Below are 17,733 nucleotides of genomic sequence, written 5' to 3' on the forward strand. Positions count from 1 at the left end.
CTTTAGCCTAACCGGCATAACCGTGGGACGTAAAACTCAAAGATTTCATTTCATTTCATTTCATTTTCTATTAATTTCGGGTCATATGATAAAAAAAATAAAATGATTTCTAATTTTGGTTAAAAAACTTAGACAGTTGTAAAAAAAAAAGTTATTGAGTATTTTAATTTTTGAGAGGCTGCCACTTTGAGTTACCTCATATTATGAATTTGGTACATTGTTGTGTATGTGTTCAATATCACCAAAACTTTAAAAGCTACTTGTTTTTCTTCCATGGTAAGCATTAAAACAACTCAAAGACAAGCAATTCCTTATTAGCTGAAAATGTCTTGACAATGTGTGTCACGAAGATGGCAATCGAACCGGATATTGCCGCACTACTGAAATCACACCATGCTTAGGATTGTCATTAGCTTTCAATTTTAATTGTATTCCAATATGAAGATTGTGTTGCATTTGTATTTTTCTGGTATTTCAAGATGCAGTTCTATTAATTTCATATCGTACATCTTTCATTTAAATTGATTTTTTAAACAACTTTGCACCTGTTGAAAATGTTTAGTAGACCTATTTTTTGTTGTTCTTAACAGCATGTATGTATAAAAGTATGCCTGTCGCAACAAAATTCAAAATAATATTTAAAAATATTTTCCGGCATTAGATTCTAATTATATTTATCACTTCCACTGATCTTCACGACCCCCATGAAACCCTCTCGCGACCCCCAGGTTGAGAAGCCCTGGCCTAGTTTATTAATCCAAACGAATATGTTGGCTAAGCGGTTAGCGTACGCGCCTTTGGCGTGGGAGACCCGGGTTTGATTCCCGGCGGGAGCTCATGTGGTTCGGATTCCACGTTAATCAATAGGTCCACGTCTCATATAGCCTCGCTGCTAAAAGGGACGCTAAACTAAAATCAATCAATCAAACGAATATGTTGAAGCAGGTACTACCTGCGAATTAACAGCTTAAGCTCTTGTTATTGAGATATGTTTTACGACTTTTCAGTTTTAATTGGTAACTTCGTTTTCTTAGCCTAGCCGGCCGGTATACCTGTGGGACGTAAAACTTAATTTTTTATTCTTCTTAATTGGTTGAAACTTAAAAATTTAAAAAAATCGTGTATGACTAGGTAATGACGTTTCATCAAAAATGTCTAATTTTCTTTATATAAATTTGACGTCTCGAATTTCGTCTCATTTTTGAGATAACTCTCGTGTTTGGGAATTTTTAGTCAGTTGGGACTGGATTATATTTCTACTCGAAATCTCACTCCTATGGAGCAACACAATAATTCGGAAAACCAGGATAAATTAAACATTAGCTTCATGGAAGTCAAAGATAATGAGAATGCTATTTAAAAACTTAAACCACGGTCATCTTATGAACCGGAGAAAACATATATCATTACAGGCTGCTCAGAAATACTGAAATATCCCTTACACGTTATTTTTAACAAGTCAATAGCTTCTTCTACATTTCCTACGAAATGGAAGATTGGTGACGTCTGCCCCATTCCCAAAACAGGCTGTCCTACAGACCAAATAAAAAATTATCGATCGGTAACCCTATTATCTGACCCATCTAAGGTATTTGAAATTATTATATACGAAAAAATTTATTCACATGTACGGTCAATAATATCTGCCTTTCAACATGGCTTCATGCGAAAGAGATCAACTGTAACCAATCTTTTATAGCGTCCTATCTTTGCCAACGCAAATATCGTATTCGATACAAGAATATTTTAAGTAAGGAATATGTCATAGACTCTGCTCTGCCTCAGGGATTGAATTTAGGACCTCTATTATTTATACAATTTGTTAACTATTTACCGCCTATAATAACATCCTCCTACAAACTATTGCTTGCTGACGATCTAAAACTCTACCGCATTATCTCCACGGAATTAGACATTATTTCTGTGCAAAGCTACATAAATGCTCTTTTTCAATCGTATGAATCAAACAAGTTGTTGCTAAATATTATAAATGCAAAGTAGTATTATACATCAGCAAAATAAATTATGTACGCAATGTATTTATGTACTATTAATCAAACGCCAATTGAGAGAGTGGATTATATTATTAATCTTGGAGTCACTCTGCAGTCAAACATATCATTCGATATTCGTATCAACAGAGTAGTTGGTGAGGCTTTTAGAAACTTCAGCTTTGTGATGAGATTAGGAAGTGATTTTTCTAACACTGATTTCCTCTAAGCATTATACACTGCCTATGTACGGTCTAAGGTGGAATATGCAACGATAACATGGGGTTCTAATAGTAAGAAATATATAAACAAAATCGAAAATATTCAAAATAAATTTGTGCACTTTTTAACATATAAAGAAGTTTGAGAACTACGAAAATCTTCAAAACGAATATTCATTACAATCACTTGAAACCAGGAGAACTCATTTCATTTATATTTTTTTTTTACATAAAATTAAACATAACACAATAGATTCAGAATATCTATTACCAGAAATTAAATGTAGATGTGTATTTGTGTTTGTATTTCTTTTTATTTTTTGTTTTTATCTTATTTTATTTGTTATTATTATGTTGTTCAATTTCAGTCAATTGGCTTAATGCTGTATGAAACTCTGTGAATAAATAAATAAATAAAACAGGATAAGCAATGTTATATATTCAGATAGTGGTACATTACAAATATCTCAGGGGTAAGCAATACGACAAGATAAAGTTTAATAAAAACAAAATGTTTCGCGGATCCACTTTAAATCTCTCACGTACTTCTAGGGGTCCGCTCGCTACAGTTCTGTCAACACTCTCCTATGAGAAAACATGCAGAGCTTTCCATATCTTGGAATCAACTGAATGGATTACCTACGTGAATGAAATTGTAACTTCGTAACTTTTGACTTTCTACCTCCTGGTCAATATTGATGGTTATAACTTTTGACCCTCTATATCCTGGTCAAAATTGATGGTTATAACTTTTGAACCTCTATATCCTGGTCCAAATTGATGGTTATAGCTTTTGACCCTCTATATCCTGGTCAAAATTGATGGTTATAACTTTTGACCCTCTACATCCTGGTCAAAATTGACGGTTATAACTTTTGACCCTCTATATCCTGGTCAAAATTGATGGTTATAACTTTTGACTCTCTATATCCTGGTCAAACTTGATGGTTATAACTTTTGACCCTCTATATCCTGGTCAAAATTGATGGTTATAACTTTTGACTCTCTATATCCTGGTCAAAATTGATGGTTATAACTTTTGACCCTCTATATCCTTGTCAAAATTGATGGTTATAACTTTTGACCCTCTATATCCTTGTCAAAATTGATGGTGATTCATCAAGTAGTTCTTGATATTTTTTTGTCTCTCGGACGGACGGACGGACGCACGGACAGAAAGCGTAAGTATATAAAGAAGTTCGTAAACTAATAAATCATACAATTTTATTTTATTGAAGGACCAGATCGTGCCCACGATTTGCTACTTGACCACCACTGATATTTTCTTCTTGAAGATAAATTTTCAACAATAAAGGATTTACATCATTTGGAATGTAAATTATTCTGATAGGCGTTGCTGTAGATGCATTGTTGTACGTTTTAGAAATCTGACATATCATGAAATTTAACACGTGAACGCTACTATATTTGAAACAAGTGCAAATATATACAATAGTCCTTTCCTTCTTGTTATAAACTTAGAATTTTATTTCAGAAAAGGACTGAATGGGTACAAGGTATGTTGTTTTAAACTTTTGTAGCTTATTACTAAGGTTGCAGTGTTGCCAATTTAGCGATTTAAATCCAATCATTTTTACGTACTGATTAACCATTAAAAATATTGATCAATTCTCTATTCATAAATGGTAATTTCTATTAATTTACCATTAGTAGCAGTTGCATTTTCTTCAGTCAGAATTTTAACACCAGTAAGTATTTCTATTGTGGACAGATGTAGTCAATCATTGATTAAATGCACAACACAGCAAACAAGCGTCTAATTATGTCCTTTCTTACACCGAAAAAGGAAAATCTAGTCTTGACTGGATGCAAATAACAGTTCTATCCTGATGCTGTTGAGTTGTTGCTTAAACAACAATGTATTCATTGTCTGTATCCACACCAGTTAAGGGATGGACTACACACTATGTCGCCGCTGTATGTGCGAACTTTTAACAGAATGCGATTATTGCTGGCGGCGGACGCATGAACAGATTTGAACGGAGAATGTCTGTAGCGCATAGGACTTGAAACTTCCGGAAGAAGTGACAGGAACACGAAATCGTAATTAGCCAGGAAAAACTAAACAACTCCCATCCTAAACGTAACCTACCTCTTCACACAGGTGCAACATCCTGGCCGTCAGTAAATTGTAGACAGTTAGTTGCCTCTGCCCTTACTCCTTCCCACTGATACCAACACGGGACACACCAATATTCCAGCTGTTAATATGAGACTGCCTTTGGCGCATATTTCATCATTTGGTTTTTGGCTGTAGTCGAGATTATGTACCGTACATAGTTCTGGGACAAATTCTATAGACATACCTAATACTTGTTACAACACTGTGTTCCCTTAGATAGCATTAGTTAGTCTATCTCTCGACATACGGTATGCAATATTAGACTAAAGCTATTTGCTACTCTCATTGTGAGTTCCGGTGGCTCTATGGTAGAGTGCGAACCATTTGCCATTAGGGTTCCTAGTTCGATCTCAGCTCACACCAATAATTTAATTCTTACACCTAGCGTCTTGATGTACGTACAAGTTATTCTTAAGCAGTATCTACACCCTCCAGATGGTAGTCTATTCCCTACAGTTGTGGATAGTTACTTGTCCTCCAGATGACTCTCTGCGTTCGTTGCTCCGTTGAACCTATGGTTGCCCACTTGGTTCGGAGATTATCAGGTTAACTTAGGGTACTTCCAGATTACATTATATTTTTTTTTCTCTCCGCGTATGTTCGAAACTATCTTTTAACAAGTTTTTTCTGTATAACTTTTGTTGTAAATACCAGTTTAAGATTTTTTGCGGGGGGGAGGGGGGGAAGATTTGACCCGAATTTTGATGGCCAATAACTCATCCTAACTCTGTGCACCATAATATTTCATATGCATAGGAAGCTCACCAAGGTCTACCAGCATGCAAAGTTTGGTCTAATCGGATGATCAAGATATCCTAAATCCTGTCCTTGTGATATAGATCTTGTAAAAGATCTTCTTGTAACAAATGAAGGGAAAAAATTGTACTTTGACATCCCACGATTGTGTTTTGAGGCAAAGAGAGGCGGTGATGATGATAACAAATAAAATATTGGAATTAAGAAAGAAATGAAGAACACGATAATGTCCGCGTGGCGTTTATTAGCATAAAGAGAAAGTAATACTTCAGTTTTAAAATCACATTTCCCGTCAAGCCGCTGACAAATTTCTTTCATTGTCATATTTAGTGAAAAACTTCTGATATTGGCAGCATAGATTACATAACAATGTCCAATCTGCTAATCGTTACTGTTAAATAGGTCCATTTTCCTTCCTACATTTTTTCACACAACTTTAATCTTTGTTTATATGTACTTGCAGTAACATCTTTTAATGGTGAAACCAAGGGTAAAACTGAGGGAAAACGCAGGGACGCCCTTTTCCTCACTTCCAGAAAATATCTATGGTGTCTTCTCACTTCCTAAAAATTACAATGGGCAAATATAGGTACGGGCGACGGCTTGACGTCATGAGACCTTCTCAGATCCTCTTTTATTCCTGGCTCAAACCATTCCGCTATACTAAAACTACAAGTATTTCTAAGCAAGCAAGCCCACAACCAGAACGCTAATACATGGAGGGAGGGAGGTCGAGACATTTTTTGGAGTGCTCAGTTGAATTTATGTAGAACTGAAAGTTTGAGAGGGGCTTAAGGTAATCGTATCGGCCACTTTCTTGTTATGAACACGCAAGCAACGATAATGAGCAATGTTCATGCTTATATGTGAATTTTCTAATTCCATTCATTAATGGATTAACCCTACAATGCATATTGTATCATATTTGATACAAAATAAATTATGGCTAGTACTAGTGTTCGGGTCGTGAGCTGTATCACAAATACATATTGTATCATATCTGATATTTCTCCTGAGCACATAATTCACCATATATCCGGGGATTTCAGGAAAATATTGCTTCAGGAGAGAGAGAAAGAAGTCGTGTGTGTGCTTAGCGAAGGTGAGAATAGAAAAGTTTATGGGTCGTCTACTCTGAAGGACAAAGAATAGTTTCGAAGTTGCAAAAATTCCAAGTTCATGAAGTAAGTTTCCTAATTGTTTTTACGTATGCTAAACTTTGATTTTGTACGAGAAAGGAACATGAACTGTTGATGCATAATGTATCATAAGTGATACAAAGTAGGCCTATTTTTATATTTTAGCACGAAAAAATACTTTAGGACATTTTTCTATTCGGATATTAATTAGAAGTGTCTTATCATATGCCTGTATATTATTTAATTTAAATACAAAAATCATGCACTGTAGGGTGAAGTTGCATATCAAGTTTTAATTTATATTAATAATACTTGTATTACTCTATATTCCAGCATAAGTTGTCTAAAATGCCTCTTTTGAATTCCTGTTACTTTGGTCTACAACTAAGAACTGGTTCTCTTGGTATAGCCTCAGTCATGCTGGTAAGTTAGAAGTGAAATATCTGAGATACGGGTAGAAAGCAAAATGTTTCTTTATTTGATTGTATGTCTGTCTGTCTGCTATATAAATCAATATATATTGATCCGTTTATAAAATAGATTTTCTAACATAGTACCTAACTCGAGTCGGGGGGCATCATGCCACTTTGCTTAAAAATGATTCTTCTAAGGAGAGAGGGGGTTCAAACTATATACCAGAAATAGAGTATCTCAGAAGTTCTCAAGTTAGGAAGCTGTCAGTATAAATAAACTTCTGACTAAAAACGTAATTGAATGCTTATTCCAGCATCTTCGACAATTTCACATCTGTGAGTGAAATGAGCTATTTACGAAGTGTTATTAAAAAAATCGTGCAATATGGTATTAGTCCTTCTCTATGTAGTTGCCGTATCTAGCGCATTTTTTTCTTTTTTTTTTTTGCCAGCAGTTCTTCACTTTCCGTAAGCCCGTTTTGTAAAAGACTGCAGTTTGGCTTTGAAAATACAGTTCAGCTCAGAAATGACGTCATTCCTTCTGTCAAAATAGCGTCCTCTGAGTAGAGGCTTCATTTCTGGGGAAAGAAAGAAAGTCGTTTGGTGCTAGATCTGATGAGTATGGGGATGAAGCAATATTTGACATCGTAAGTCCACTGCCTTCATGATGGATGCATGGGTGGAATGAGCTGGTGCATTGTCTGTCAACAGCAGCACCCCTTTTGTGACCAATCCACGACGTTTCTTCTTCAGTTTCTCTCTGATCTATCTGCAAACAAGAATTTTTAGGAGTGATCCAAAAAACGAATCAAAAGATTGCAATCTTTTCTTGGCCAATAATAAGTTTTTGAATCAGGGGCCACAAAATTTTTTTGAACCGGCTCTAAATCAAATTTTCGTTTTTTTTTTTTTTTTTTTTTTTTTTTTTTTTTTTTTTTTACGGAATAAGAACATCATACTGAGTTAAATGATAGTTTTGGTTTGGCCACACTATATGTAGTTCTCCAGATATGGAGCGTACAAGAAAATGTTTGATTGCATGAAATTATATTGGATATTTTGGATCACAGGACACAAAATTTTTGGACGGCCCCGAAATTGAGTTTTCGTGTTGAAGGAAAGCATGTTGAAACGATATTCTAAGTTTCCGTTAAATAGTACTATCAAACAGGGGCGCTCGAAGAAAATTTTTTAGAAAGGGGCCCATCTCCATGGTTGTTATGTTACGTCTGGTATTTCTGGTACTTAATATACGTGGTTTGCTATATTACGTATACATTTTCGTGAGCCAGAGGAAGGCCCGGGCCCCACCCTGCCCTCCCCTTCGGGTGCCCCTGCTATCAAACATAGAGAATATATAAAGCATAATAGATAAGAACAGGAAAGAAATTTAAAAGGTAAGGGACCTAAAAAAATGAATTCGAAGTACACTCATGTCCAAAATTATTGTCGTATATCTATAGATATGTTTTTCTAGGAATATAATTTCATAACAAAATCGCCCGTTGTTTATTATAATGTTAGTATGTGTATAACTGGCAAAGACATGTATGTGGCAAATTTCATGTTAAAAGAGCAGTAAATAAGAACAATAGAACGAGAATTAAATTTTATTGTCCATTTAGCAACATTTTATTTTACTCATTATATTTTTCGTATTTATAATTCTTTTCCTATGAAATTTACCACAAATATACATTTCCCGATTATATACATAGTATCAGTATTAAAAGTATCCTGCAAAATCATTATCAAATTATGTTCTTACAAAAAGACAGTTATAGATATGCGACAATAATTTTGGACATGAGTGTACATGGTTTCGAAGAAAGGAACAATAATGATGTAAAAGAATATCAGGAAAAAGGAAAAGAAGTTGAAAACAAATATGTAAATGAAGAAAACAAATGTAAGAAAGTTTCACATAATTGGAAGAGAAGAGAAGACACACAGATTATAGGGGAAAAAATGAATAAAATGAGAAGATTATCCAAAAGTCAAAGGTTACATATATGAAGATTAAAGGAACAAAAGTGTAAAGCAAAAATCAGTAAAGTTGTAAATAAAAGAAAAAAAAAGAAAGAATGGCACAAATAATACAAAGACAAAAGCAAATAGAAAATACAGAAATAACACAAACAATATTAGTTGAATTTATTTTCCTGGTGCCCAACATTTTTGCATTAAACGTGACAATGAATAAAAATAACACATTTGCACGCGAACAAAAACGTCTTTCTTTTTCTTCGTGGGTCAATACCCTCGGGTGACATTCAAGAGTAGCAGAGGTGTTCATACGTAGGTTGCACCCATGAATTTTTTTTCCTACGGAGGTGAGAGTATGGCTCATCGAACTTTAATTATACCTTAATTAATGATCCTGTAAAGAACGCCAAATAGAATGAAATGTAACCAAAAAAAAACAAGTTATGTTGCTTTTGTCACAACTAACTACGATGTCTTGTAGTGATTTTTGGAAGGTGGGGTAGGGGTAAAATGGAAAATTCGGGGGAGATTATGACCAAGCACTTGCTAGGCGGTGATGGAAACAGATGGGCTGGGCCGCTGTGGATCACTGGTAGAGCGCTCATCTTTGGTGCATGCGGTCCTTGGTTCGATCCCAGCTCAAGCTTTGTGCTGAACAAATACCGTCTGTGTGGGTTTTCTCCGAGTTCCCCCGTTTCCTTCCACTTTCTTCATTACACCATTTGATTCATTTCTCATCATTACCGTCTTCTTTAGCTTAGCCTGCATAAACGTGGGACGTAAAACTTCGTTTCATTTCATTTCATGGACACAGATGAAGAGAAAAATAGGTCAGCTTCTTTCATGCCTTCTTAGAATAATGGAAAAATGACAAAAGCAACATTCCACTCATTCAAAGTCAAGCGGAACCAAGAATGCTGCTGATTTAAAAAGTGCTTTTATTTAGTATTCTATTGCACAAGCTTTATTTCCAAATAATTGTATTTTCCGTTATAATTCTTTAACGTTTACCATTACGTTCTTAAAAGTTGATTGGAGCCATGGTGTCTTAATGGTAGAGCATTCACATCTGGTGTGAGAGGTCCTTGGTTCGATCTCAGGTCACATGAATATAGTATCTATGGGTTTTCTCGAGGTTTTCCTGCTTCCTTCCACATTCTCCTTCCATCAGTTAATTGACTTTTATTAATCATAAGACTCCTTTAATATAAAGAATATAATTGTTGGACGTTAAGATTTCGTTTTAATTTTGATTTAAAAGTTGATAGGCCCTTTTTTAAGGCTTGTCTTCAATCCGACTGTCTAACAGGATTATCTTCTCCTTTTAGGCGATGGTACTTGCAGTATTCTTTCATGGAGTATACATATCACACCATATTGTCCGTAAGTATCTGTTATCGTTTAATATACGACACAGGCAAAATAATTTTGGAATAACGTTAATTGAGTTTTTAAGTTAATGTGCCAAGAGCGCGCGTCTTTGTAAATATAGTTCAAAGAGAAAAGGTACTGAGAGAAATCTGTATACTCAAAGTTTGGTTAGGCCTACCATAATCTGGAAGTATTTGCTTAGATAACTGGTCATGAAACAGATATAGCTACGCCGTAAGCATAAATAGGGAGAATTAAAACAATGTTTATATTCCGTAGCAATCCAGTTGGTTAGAGCAATGATATTCAACTGGTGTGTCGCGATTAATGAATAGTACTGTACCTAATGTAAGTGTGTCACGACGACGTCAGAATTCAGTAAACTGTACAGCAGGCCCGAAACCAGCCACAGAGGTTTGGGGGGCCATAGATATGTTAGGGGGGCTAAGTCATTAAAAATTCTCCTACAAATTGTTTTTTTTTTTTTGGTATTAATAATAACTTTGTATTGAGGTCTGGAGGGGCCACTAAAAGTTTAGGGGGGACCAGGCCCTCTCTGGTTTCGGGCCTGCTGTACAGTCAATCAATAGTAGCGAGATTGTGAGTGGACAAATATGCGAAGCACACAGCATACAGAGAGCAAAAGGATAAAATGGTGGCGACTGAAAGAAGTTCCAAGGAAGGAGTTCAAGAAAAAGGTTCAACATTAAATAAATTTCATAGAAGTACAACAACAATGGTGGAAGTTGAATTGTCGTACCGTGAGCAATGTCGGAGAATAAACACTACGGCAGCATCAGGGAAAGGATCACCACAAGGTAGGAGGACGTGGTGGTAGAACGAGGAAATGGAAGTAGCAATAAAAAGACAAGCAAGAGATGAAGAAAAGATGGAATGAAATGTGAAGCATCTAAAACAAGACGACATAAATTACAGGACAAAAATAGAGTCAAAAAGTCCATAAAGCTAATGATAATATTAGTTATTTATTTTTGTTCTGTACTATTGTCATGTATTGTATTTTATTGACTATTGTATTATATACAAAATGTTTATGATTAACCATTTTAGGATTTCCACTTTTTGAGTTAAATTTTAGACTTTCACTCAAACAGCTACTGTTTCCTTACTATTTATTATAGGATCATGGTTCCTACCTCGTTGTTTTCAGGATAGAGCATACTTTCCAACAGTACCACTCCATTTCCGTATTGTACAATGGAAAGGGGAAAATCGGAAAAACCGGAAGATTTTTGATGTATTTTTTTTTTAAATTTTTGCGCTTGCCTTTCCAGATGTCCATATCATACATCTGAACCAGAAAATCCCCCCCCCAAAAAAAACAGATTTTTAAAAAACATCCCGCTAAGATATTTTACCCCTCTGGCCCGGGCCTGAATTGACGTAGGGATCTGATTTTTTTTAAAAAATACGTTATTACGTACATAATACGTGTGCAAAATTTCAATCTTATATATTGAAAACAAAGGGCGCAAATAATTGAAAGTCTGAATTTAGGCCCTATATAAGTATATTATACACATCTATACATATAAAAATTTACTGCATTATTACTATTTGGCGTAGAGTCATAATTCAAACGTCATTGTTTAAAGCATAACGAGCCGCTTCCAATGGTACCACTAACATGTCCATATCGTAAACCTGAAGTGGAAGAATTGGGAAAAACCGGATTTTTTTATTGAAAAACTCATCCTCTTGGAACACTTTCTCTCCTCGAGCCCGGCACCGGTTCCACGTAGAGATCACAAAACATTTTGAGAAATATCCGTAAGCAAAGTTCTAATCTGATATCTTGTAAACTAAAGGAGTGAATTTCTTTTTTAAATTTTCTTTAAGAAAAAATAAAACATCACGCCCCTCCGCCCCTACTTGGCGCCGTCAAGTTGGTTATCCGATTCCAAAATTCATCTGAGGTGTTCTTTGATCCATCTTTGACTTGACCAATAAAGAAAACGACTTATATGTATGTTATAGAAACTAAATAAGCGGTCAAACACGATACTACGCCATGGTAACAAAAGTTACCACAAATCCTAAAAAGGTTAAACAAAAAATGAAACCTGACCTCTAACAGTTTGGATAAACAATAGAACATGTGATAGTTAAAGAAATCATTAAGTTAAAATAACTTTATTACGGATTTGGCTTCTTCGAACTGAATGTATATACCGAAAATAGATATAATGTAATGTATGAGTTTGTACACCTGTATAATGAATCTGTATTTATGCAGAACTTATATTATACTAGCAGGGGCGTCATTTTAGACTTCGTTTGAAGGGGACATGAGCACTACCGACATAAGACTTTCACATTTTGTACTAGTAAATTAGAAGACAATACATTAAAGTATATGTATTCCTCATACTCTTGGGGGGGGGGGGAATTGCCCCATCCTGTCCCTTAAATGACGCCCCTGTATACTAGATGTATATGATATCCCTAATCCTAATCACAATCTATCCTAAGCTTCCAGTGTCAATTAATTTATTACAACATGACTGTTTTACATTTTCTAGTATAATTTTAAAAATGTAATATTCTCGAACGAAATGGTTTTATATAACTAATAAAAGTGGTTTTATGTAGATTTCCTACTGACTAAGGGATTTTTTTTTGAATTTAGGAATGTGTCCTCCGCTTTAGAATACGACTGAACTAATTGTTTTTGCCACTTTGTTTGTATATGCTACTTATTTGAGGTGATTGGAGGTAAAAGTAATTCCCTTGGGTTGACCCCAGGCTCTGTATCTTATACTCACTGGTGTCACTCAAATCATTCTAACAGCCGATTGTATGATTAACATGGGCGTCCGTAGGGAGGGCCGGGTGGGGCCCTGGCCCTCCTCCTGCTCACGAAAATGTTTAAGTAATCTAGCAAACCTCGTATATTAAATAGGAGAAATACCAGGCGTAATATAACAATCATGGAGATGGTCTCCTCCCTAGAATATTTTCTTCGGGCGCCCCTGATGATTAATGTAATAAGTTGACACAAAATTGCAATGTACCAGGTGCTTGTGTTTATAGGCACCCCAACATGTGATTGTGTTTACAAAACATTCTAGACTTCCCCCTATTTATAAACAATAAATCTGACAAGTCAGCATTACACGAATGATTAAGGCAAGTGAATGATGATGAAAGAATTGATGGAATGAGAGTGTAAGAGGAAATAGGAGTACCCTGAGAAAACCCACGGACACGATGTTATACATCACAAACTTACTGAACTATACATCGGAGCAGAAGTCCCACACACCATGGGTAAGCACTCTATTACTGAGCCACCGCTACAGAAATTGGAATGATTGCCAACTCAACAAATAAGAGACACTGCAGTGCTTACCAACATCCACTAGTGTCTCTGCCATATAAAATTTGGGGGGGGGGGACATCAAAGAAAGTGATTTAAATGGTACTATCTACCCCAACCTGGTTAATAATTTCGATTCTATTTATTACCTTCCTGCTTACCTTCACGGACCCCTAAGGTATATCAAGAACTCGATTACAGTCGTAGGGGCTGTAGCTGGGGCTGTAGCGGTGGCTGGGGCGGTAGAGCGTTCACCTCTGGTGCTTGGGGTCCCGGGTTTGATCCCAGTCCCCGCCAATTGAACTTTGTGGTGGACAAACACCGTGTGCGTTGATTTCCTCGGGGTTATCCCGTTTCCTCTCACTTTCTTCATTCCACCATTTCATTCATTACTCATCATCATCGTCTCCTGTAGCCTCACCGGCATAAACGTGGGACGTAAAACTCAAAGATTTCATTTCATTACATTTTTCGATTACAATCGTTTCAGAGCCTGAATATTATATTCCAAATAAAATAATTATTATTTATATGATATTCTGTCGTTAGTAAATAAATTAAATTAGAATAAAATATTGAAAATTTTGTATTTAAAAATATTGGGAGGACGCGTTCCCCTCGTCCCCCAGCTAGAGATGCCCGTGCTAACACCACCAATTAGATAAGTTGCCGTTTTGCCAATCTTCTTAAGTTCAGAAGTTAACTATCGTTTCCAAACTACCGCTCTCAATTCAGATATTGCCATAGTTGCCAAATCTATCATTTGCATGGGTTCCCACGGTTGCTAAACCTACCAGCTATGGAAGTTGCAATGATTACCAACTCCAGCATTCACAGAAGTCGTCCTGGCAATAAAACTCATGTCATTATAAAAAGATATTTGTTGATGGAAATTGGACATTTATCTCAATCTGTATTTTGTAAAATAACCTATAGGATTATTACAAAGTTTTGAGTCAGTGAGAAAACTGATGAACAGTGCATTCCCTTGAACATGACTTCCACTAATTCTAAATGATTCTTCATCGTGTCAACATGCAACTTTAATTATTTCTCAAGAAGTAAGATTCCAAAGCAACTCTTCAAGGGATCTTCGTCATCTGGAGATAATACAGATATGGAATTTCTGCACTATACTCCTCAGGTTTCTACATTACCTCAATAGCAGAATCTGTGGTTGAACTTATGTGACCATAGAAACAATTCGATAGACCTCTTCTTCTCCTGATTTACCGTATGGGGAAAATGTACCGTTTTTGTCTAACAAATACTGCAATTAATAACAAACTTTGAAGACGTAACTGGTTGGGCCAAGACCAATCTGGCGTGACTATCATTATGAAATGTCTAAATAGAGGTAAATTTTATAACAATAGAATTTTAAATTAAAAATGGTTTTAATTATATTTACATTATTTTCTCTTTTTGTATAGCAATGGAAAACATCTTGTTTTCAATCTACATACACGCTATGTTACTTTATGCTGTGTACAAGGTGAGGTTTCAATATAAATTTTACTCTATATTATAACATAAGAATAGCTACAAAGTGACTACACTGTTGGTCTTAAGTGGTGGTGTTTATGTGCCAAAAGTTGGCAATCAATTGTCATTTACTCTCTTCATTTGATTTTCCTCGATTTTGATTTTGATTTGGTATGTAATATTCTATTGTATAAATTCAATCGAACTCATCCAATCTGGATCAAACTTGGCATGGTGGTAGAATTTGACCTGCTTTCTATGCGTGTGGCATATGTTGTGCAGGCTTTGGTTCGTGAGTTATGCACTGAGAAAAATCTGTTATCCGGACAGCGGTATATTTTATAAATATACGGAATACATATGTTTACTACAGAAATCTGTACGGAGCATATGTTATCCATATGCTACATACATACTGCATATTAAATAGGTATACATGCGTTACATACATAAGCAATATAGGTCTATTATATACATCCATTTTCCTATATCGCCTATATACATTTCTTTGTTTCATATAGAAAGTATGTACATATGGAACAGTTATACAGAAAGGATTATAAAACCTACGTTTTCAGATATACGTTTGTTGCAGTATGATACATATAGTCGTGTGTTAAGTCCAAAAACTACAGAATTTAAGGGTGTAACCTACATTTTTACGTATAGCACACACTTTTTTCTCTGTGTGGGTGGTCGAAGTTTGAGTCATTTCTGAAAAAAAAACAACCCACCAAACTCATGTGATTAGAATCAAAATTGCGAAGTGGTAGCTTTTGACCAGCTCCATATGAGTGTGAAATATGTTGTACAGGCTTTTGCTTCCCATGTTATAAGTGTCAAAGTTTTAGTTACATTAAAAATTAAAAAAAAAAAAAACATTAAGGAAGCTCATCCAATCTGAGTAAAACATGGTATGTTGATAGATTTTAAACCTGCTACTTAAGCATGTGATCTATTATGTTGTGTAGGGGTCTAATTCCTAAGTTATATAAAATCAAAGTTCTAAATTAATTTATTGAGTATAATAGAAACGTAATAATTCGGTTTAAATAGCAATTAAAGGTGACTTTACGCCAAGTCTAGGATATTACTAGAAACCTGTAATAAATCTTGCAACTGCTTACATCGTATTTATTATACGAACTCAAATATTACTATAGAACATGGTTGAAGTAAAAAATAGAATAACCAAAGTGTAAGATGAACATTAAAAAGCAAGATGTAAAAACGATATTTTCCAATGCTGAAATGAAGTTCCAAATTGAAAAGTTTTAGTCCATAAGACGACAAACAAACAGTGTCACTGTAATACAACTTTAAAAAATTACACAGATATTACATGGAACATGTTGGACAAATGAAAACTTCTTTGTCTTCTGTAGTCAGTCCTGCACAAGCCCTACCGCATTTCGTTGCACCATGCTTGGTACTAATTTAGAAGACATGGAATCACAAATACTGAAATTACACTTACAAAACAAAGTGTTCCTAGACGGACATGAAATAAGGCGTACATTGCTGTAAACAATTGGCGATGTTCTGAGTTAGCACGGTACTAATAACAGATTCTTAGCTCTATTGAAATAACAGCGTCCTTCCACGGGACCTTCCAAAGCAAACAACATTGCACTGCGTGGCGGTCTCAGCGTTGTCTCCCACAGTATTCGTCAAATCGGACTTGTACAAGCCCGTGGCAAATATATTGGAGGCGCATTCTGGTGGATTTCGTCGGAAACGTCCCAGCACTGAATACTTGGCGTATTAAGTTGCACTGGCATATATACCTGCAGTTACCATAGTTCTGGTTCATACATACCTCTTTGGTGGGGCAGTAGGGTTACTTCAAGTATAGAAATCAAATTATAATTTCAGAATGTCTTTTATTAATATAGAAGCTATTGAAAATATATTTTTGCACAAGGTTGTTCAGGGAGACTCGAGGGGACAGATTTTTCGTAATGGGTGTACGAGACGAGACAGAAATCTTTTTGTAAGTACATACACTTTTCGAGACGAGACACCACATCCACGACTCCTTTTGAGATAAGACAGCATTAATTATTCTCTCGTGAGAAAGTCTAACTTGCATTAACAAGCCATAATTTATTGGCCTAAAATATTACAGTAAATTATTATTCAAGACTCTATACTTTTAAACTTTCTTAAGATCGTTTTCAAAATGTTTTAGTATAAGTACAAACAAACTCTTATGAATTTATGTTAAACACCTATATAACTATTATTTAATTTTATGAAAATTTAATGGAAGAGATGAAAGGAAAATTAACTTTCTCTTGGTCCTGAGGACTTTGCTTTAAAAGATCATAATGAGAAAACAGGGGACAAAATACGTGTCTAGTGTCTCCATGTCCGCTAAATCGTCGCCATTGTTGACCTACAATGTTAACGTATTGTCTACCGATGAAACAAATCTTAGATTCTGAAACAGCATTCTAGTCAAATCAAATTTCTGTCATATTTATGCGAAACCTTATATTTTGAGGAATAAATAGCAAAATCATTTAATATTGAGGATTTGATTATTTACTTAAGTTTTCTAATAGTTTCTCTGAGGTAATCGGACTGTACAATGTCCGGGGAGTATGGTGGATGCAATAGTGTTTCTCATCCAACGCGTAGAATGGTGTACCGGGTCATTCTACAAACGTGCGGCTTACCATTGTCCTGTAATAGGAGGACCCCCTTGAGAGTCACAACTGATGGCTTCAGAGGTTTGAGTTTTTTCTTGAACACGGTTCAACTACTAACAGTACACAGTTGCATTGATGCTCTGACCAGCTGGTAGCAATTCCTGAAGCAGGATGCCGCGAGTAGTACACCAAACACACAGGAAGACCTTAGTTTGGTGCAGTGCTGATTTCTGC

At 35.5% G+C, this 17,733-nt stretch overlaps 1 protein-coding gene across 3 annotated transcripts in view; it reads left to right on the top strand.

The window, feature by feature from the left end:
• Positions 1-17,733, top strand: part of LOC145665870 (uncharacterized) — a 77,732-nt gene that overhangs the window by 39,530 nt on the left and 20,469 nt on the right. The window contains exons 2-4 of one of the 3 annotated variants that reach the window (XM_081732983.1): positions 6,584-6,673; positions 9,978-10,032; positions 14,794-14,855. In XM_081732983.1, the coding sequence (XP_081589109.1) occupies positions 6,584-6,673; positions 9,978-10,032; positions 14,794-14,855 (207 nt within the window). Of the gene's footprint in view, positions 1-3,580; positions 3,730-6,583; positions 6,674-9,977; positions 10,033-14,793; positions 14,856-17,733 lie in introns of those variants that run through there. The other 2 variants (XM_081732984.1, XM_081732982.1) reach the window with 2 other exon arrangements.

This window comes from Thermobia domestica, chromosome 12, assembly GCF_964235325.1.
Source record: "Thermobia domestica chromosome 12, izTheDome1.hap1.1, whole genome shotgun sequence".
Lineage (NCBI taxonomy): Eukaryota > Metazoa > Arthropoda > Insecta > Zygentoma > Lepismatidae > Thermobia > Thermobia domestica.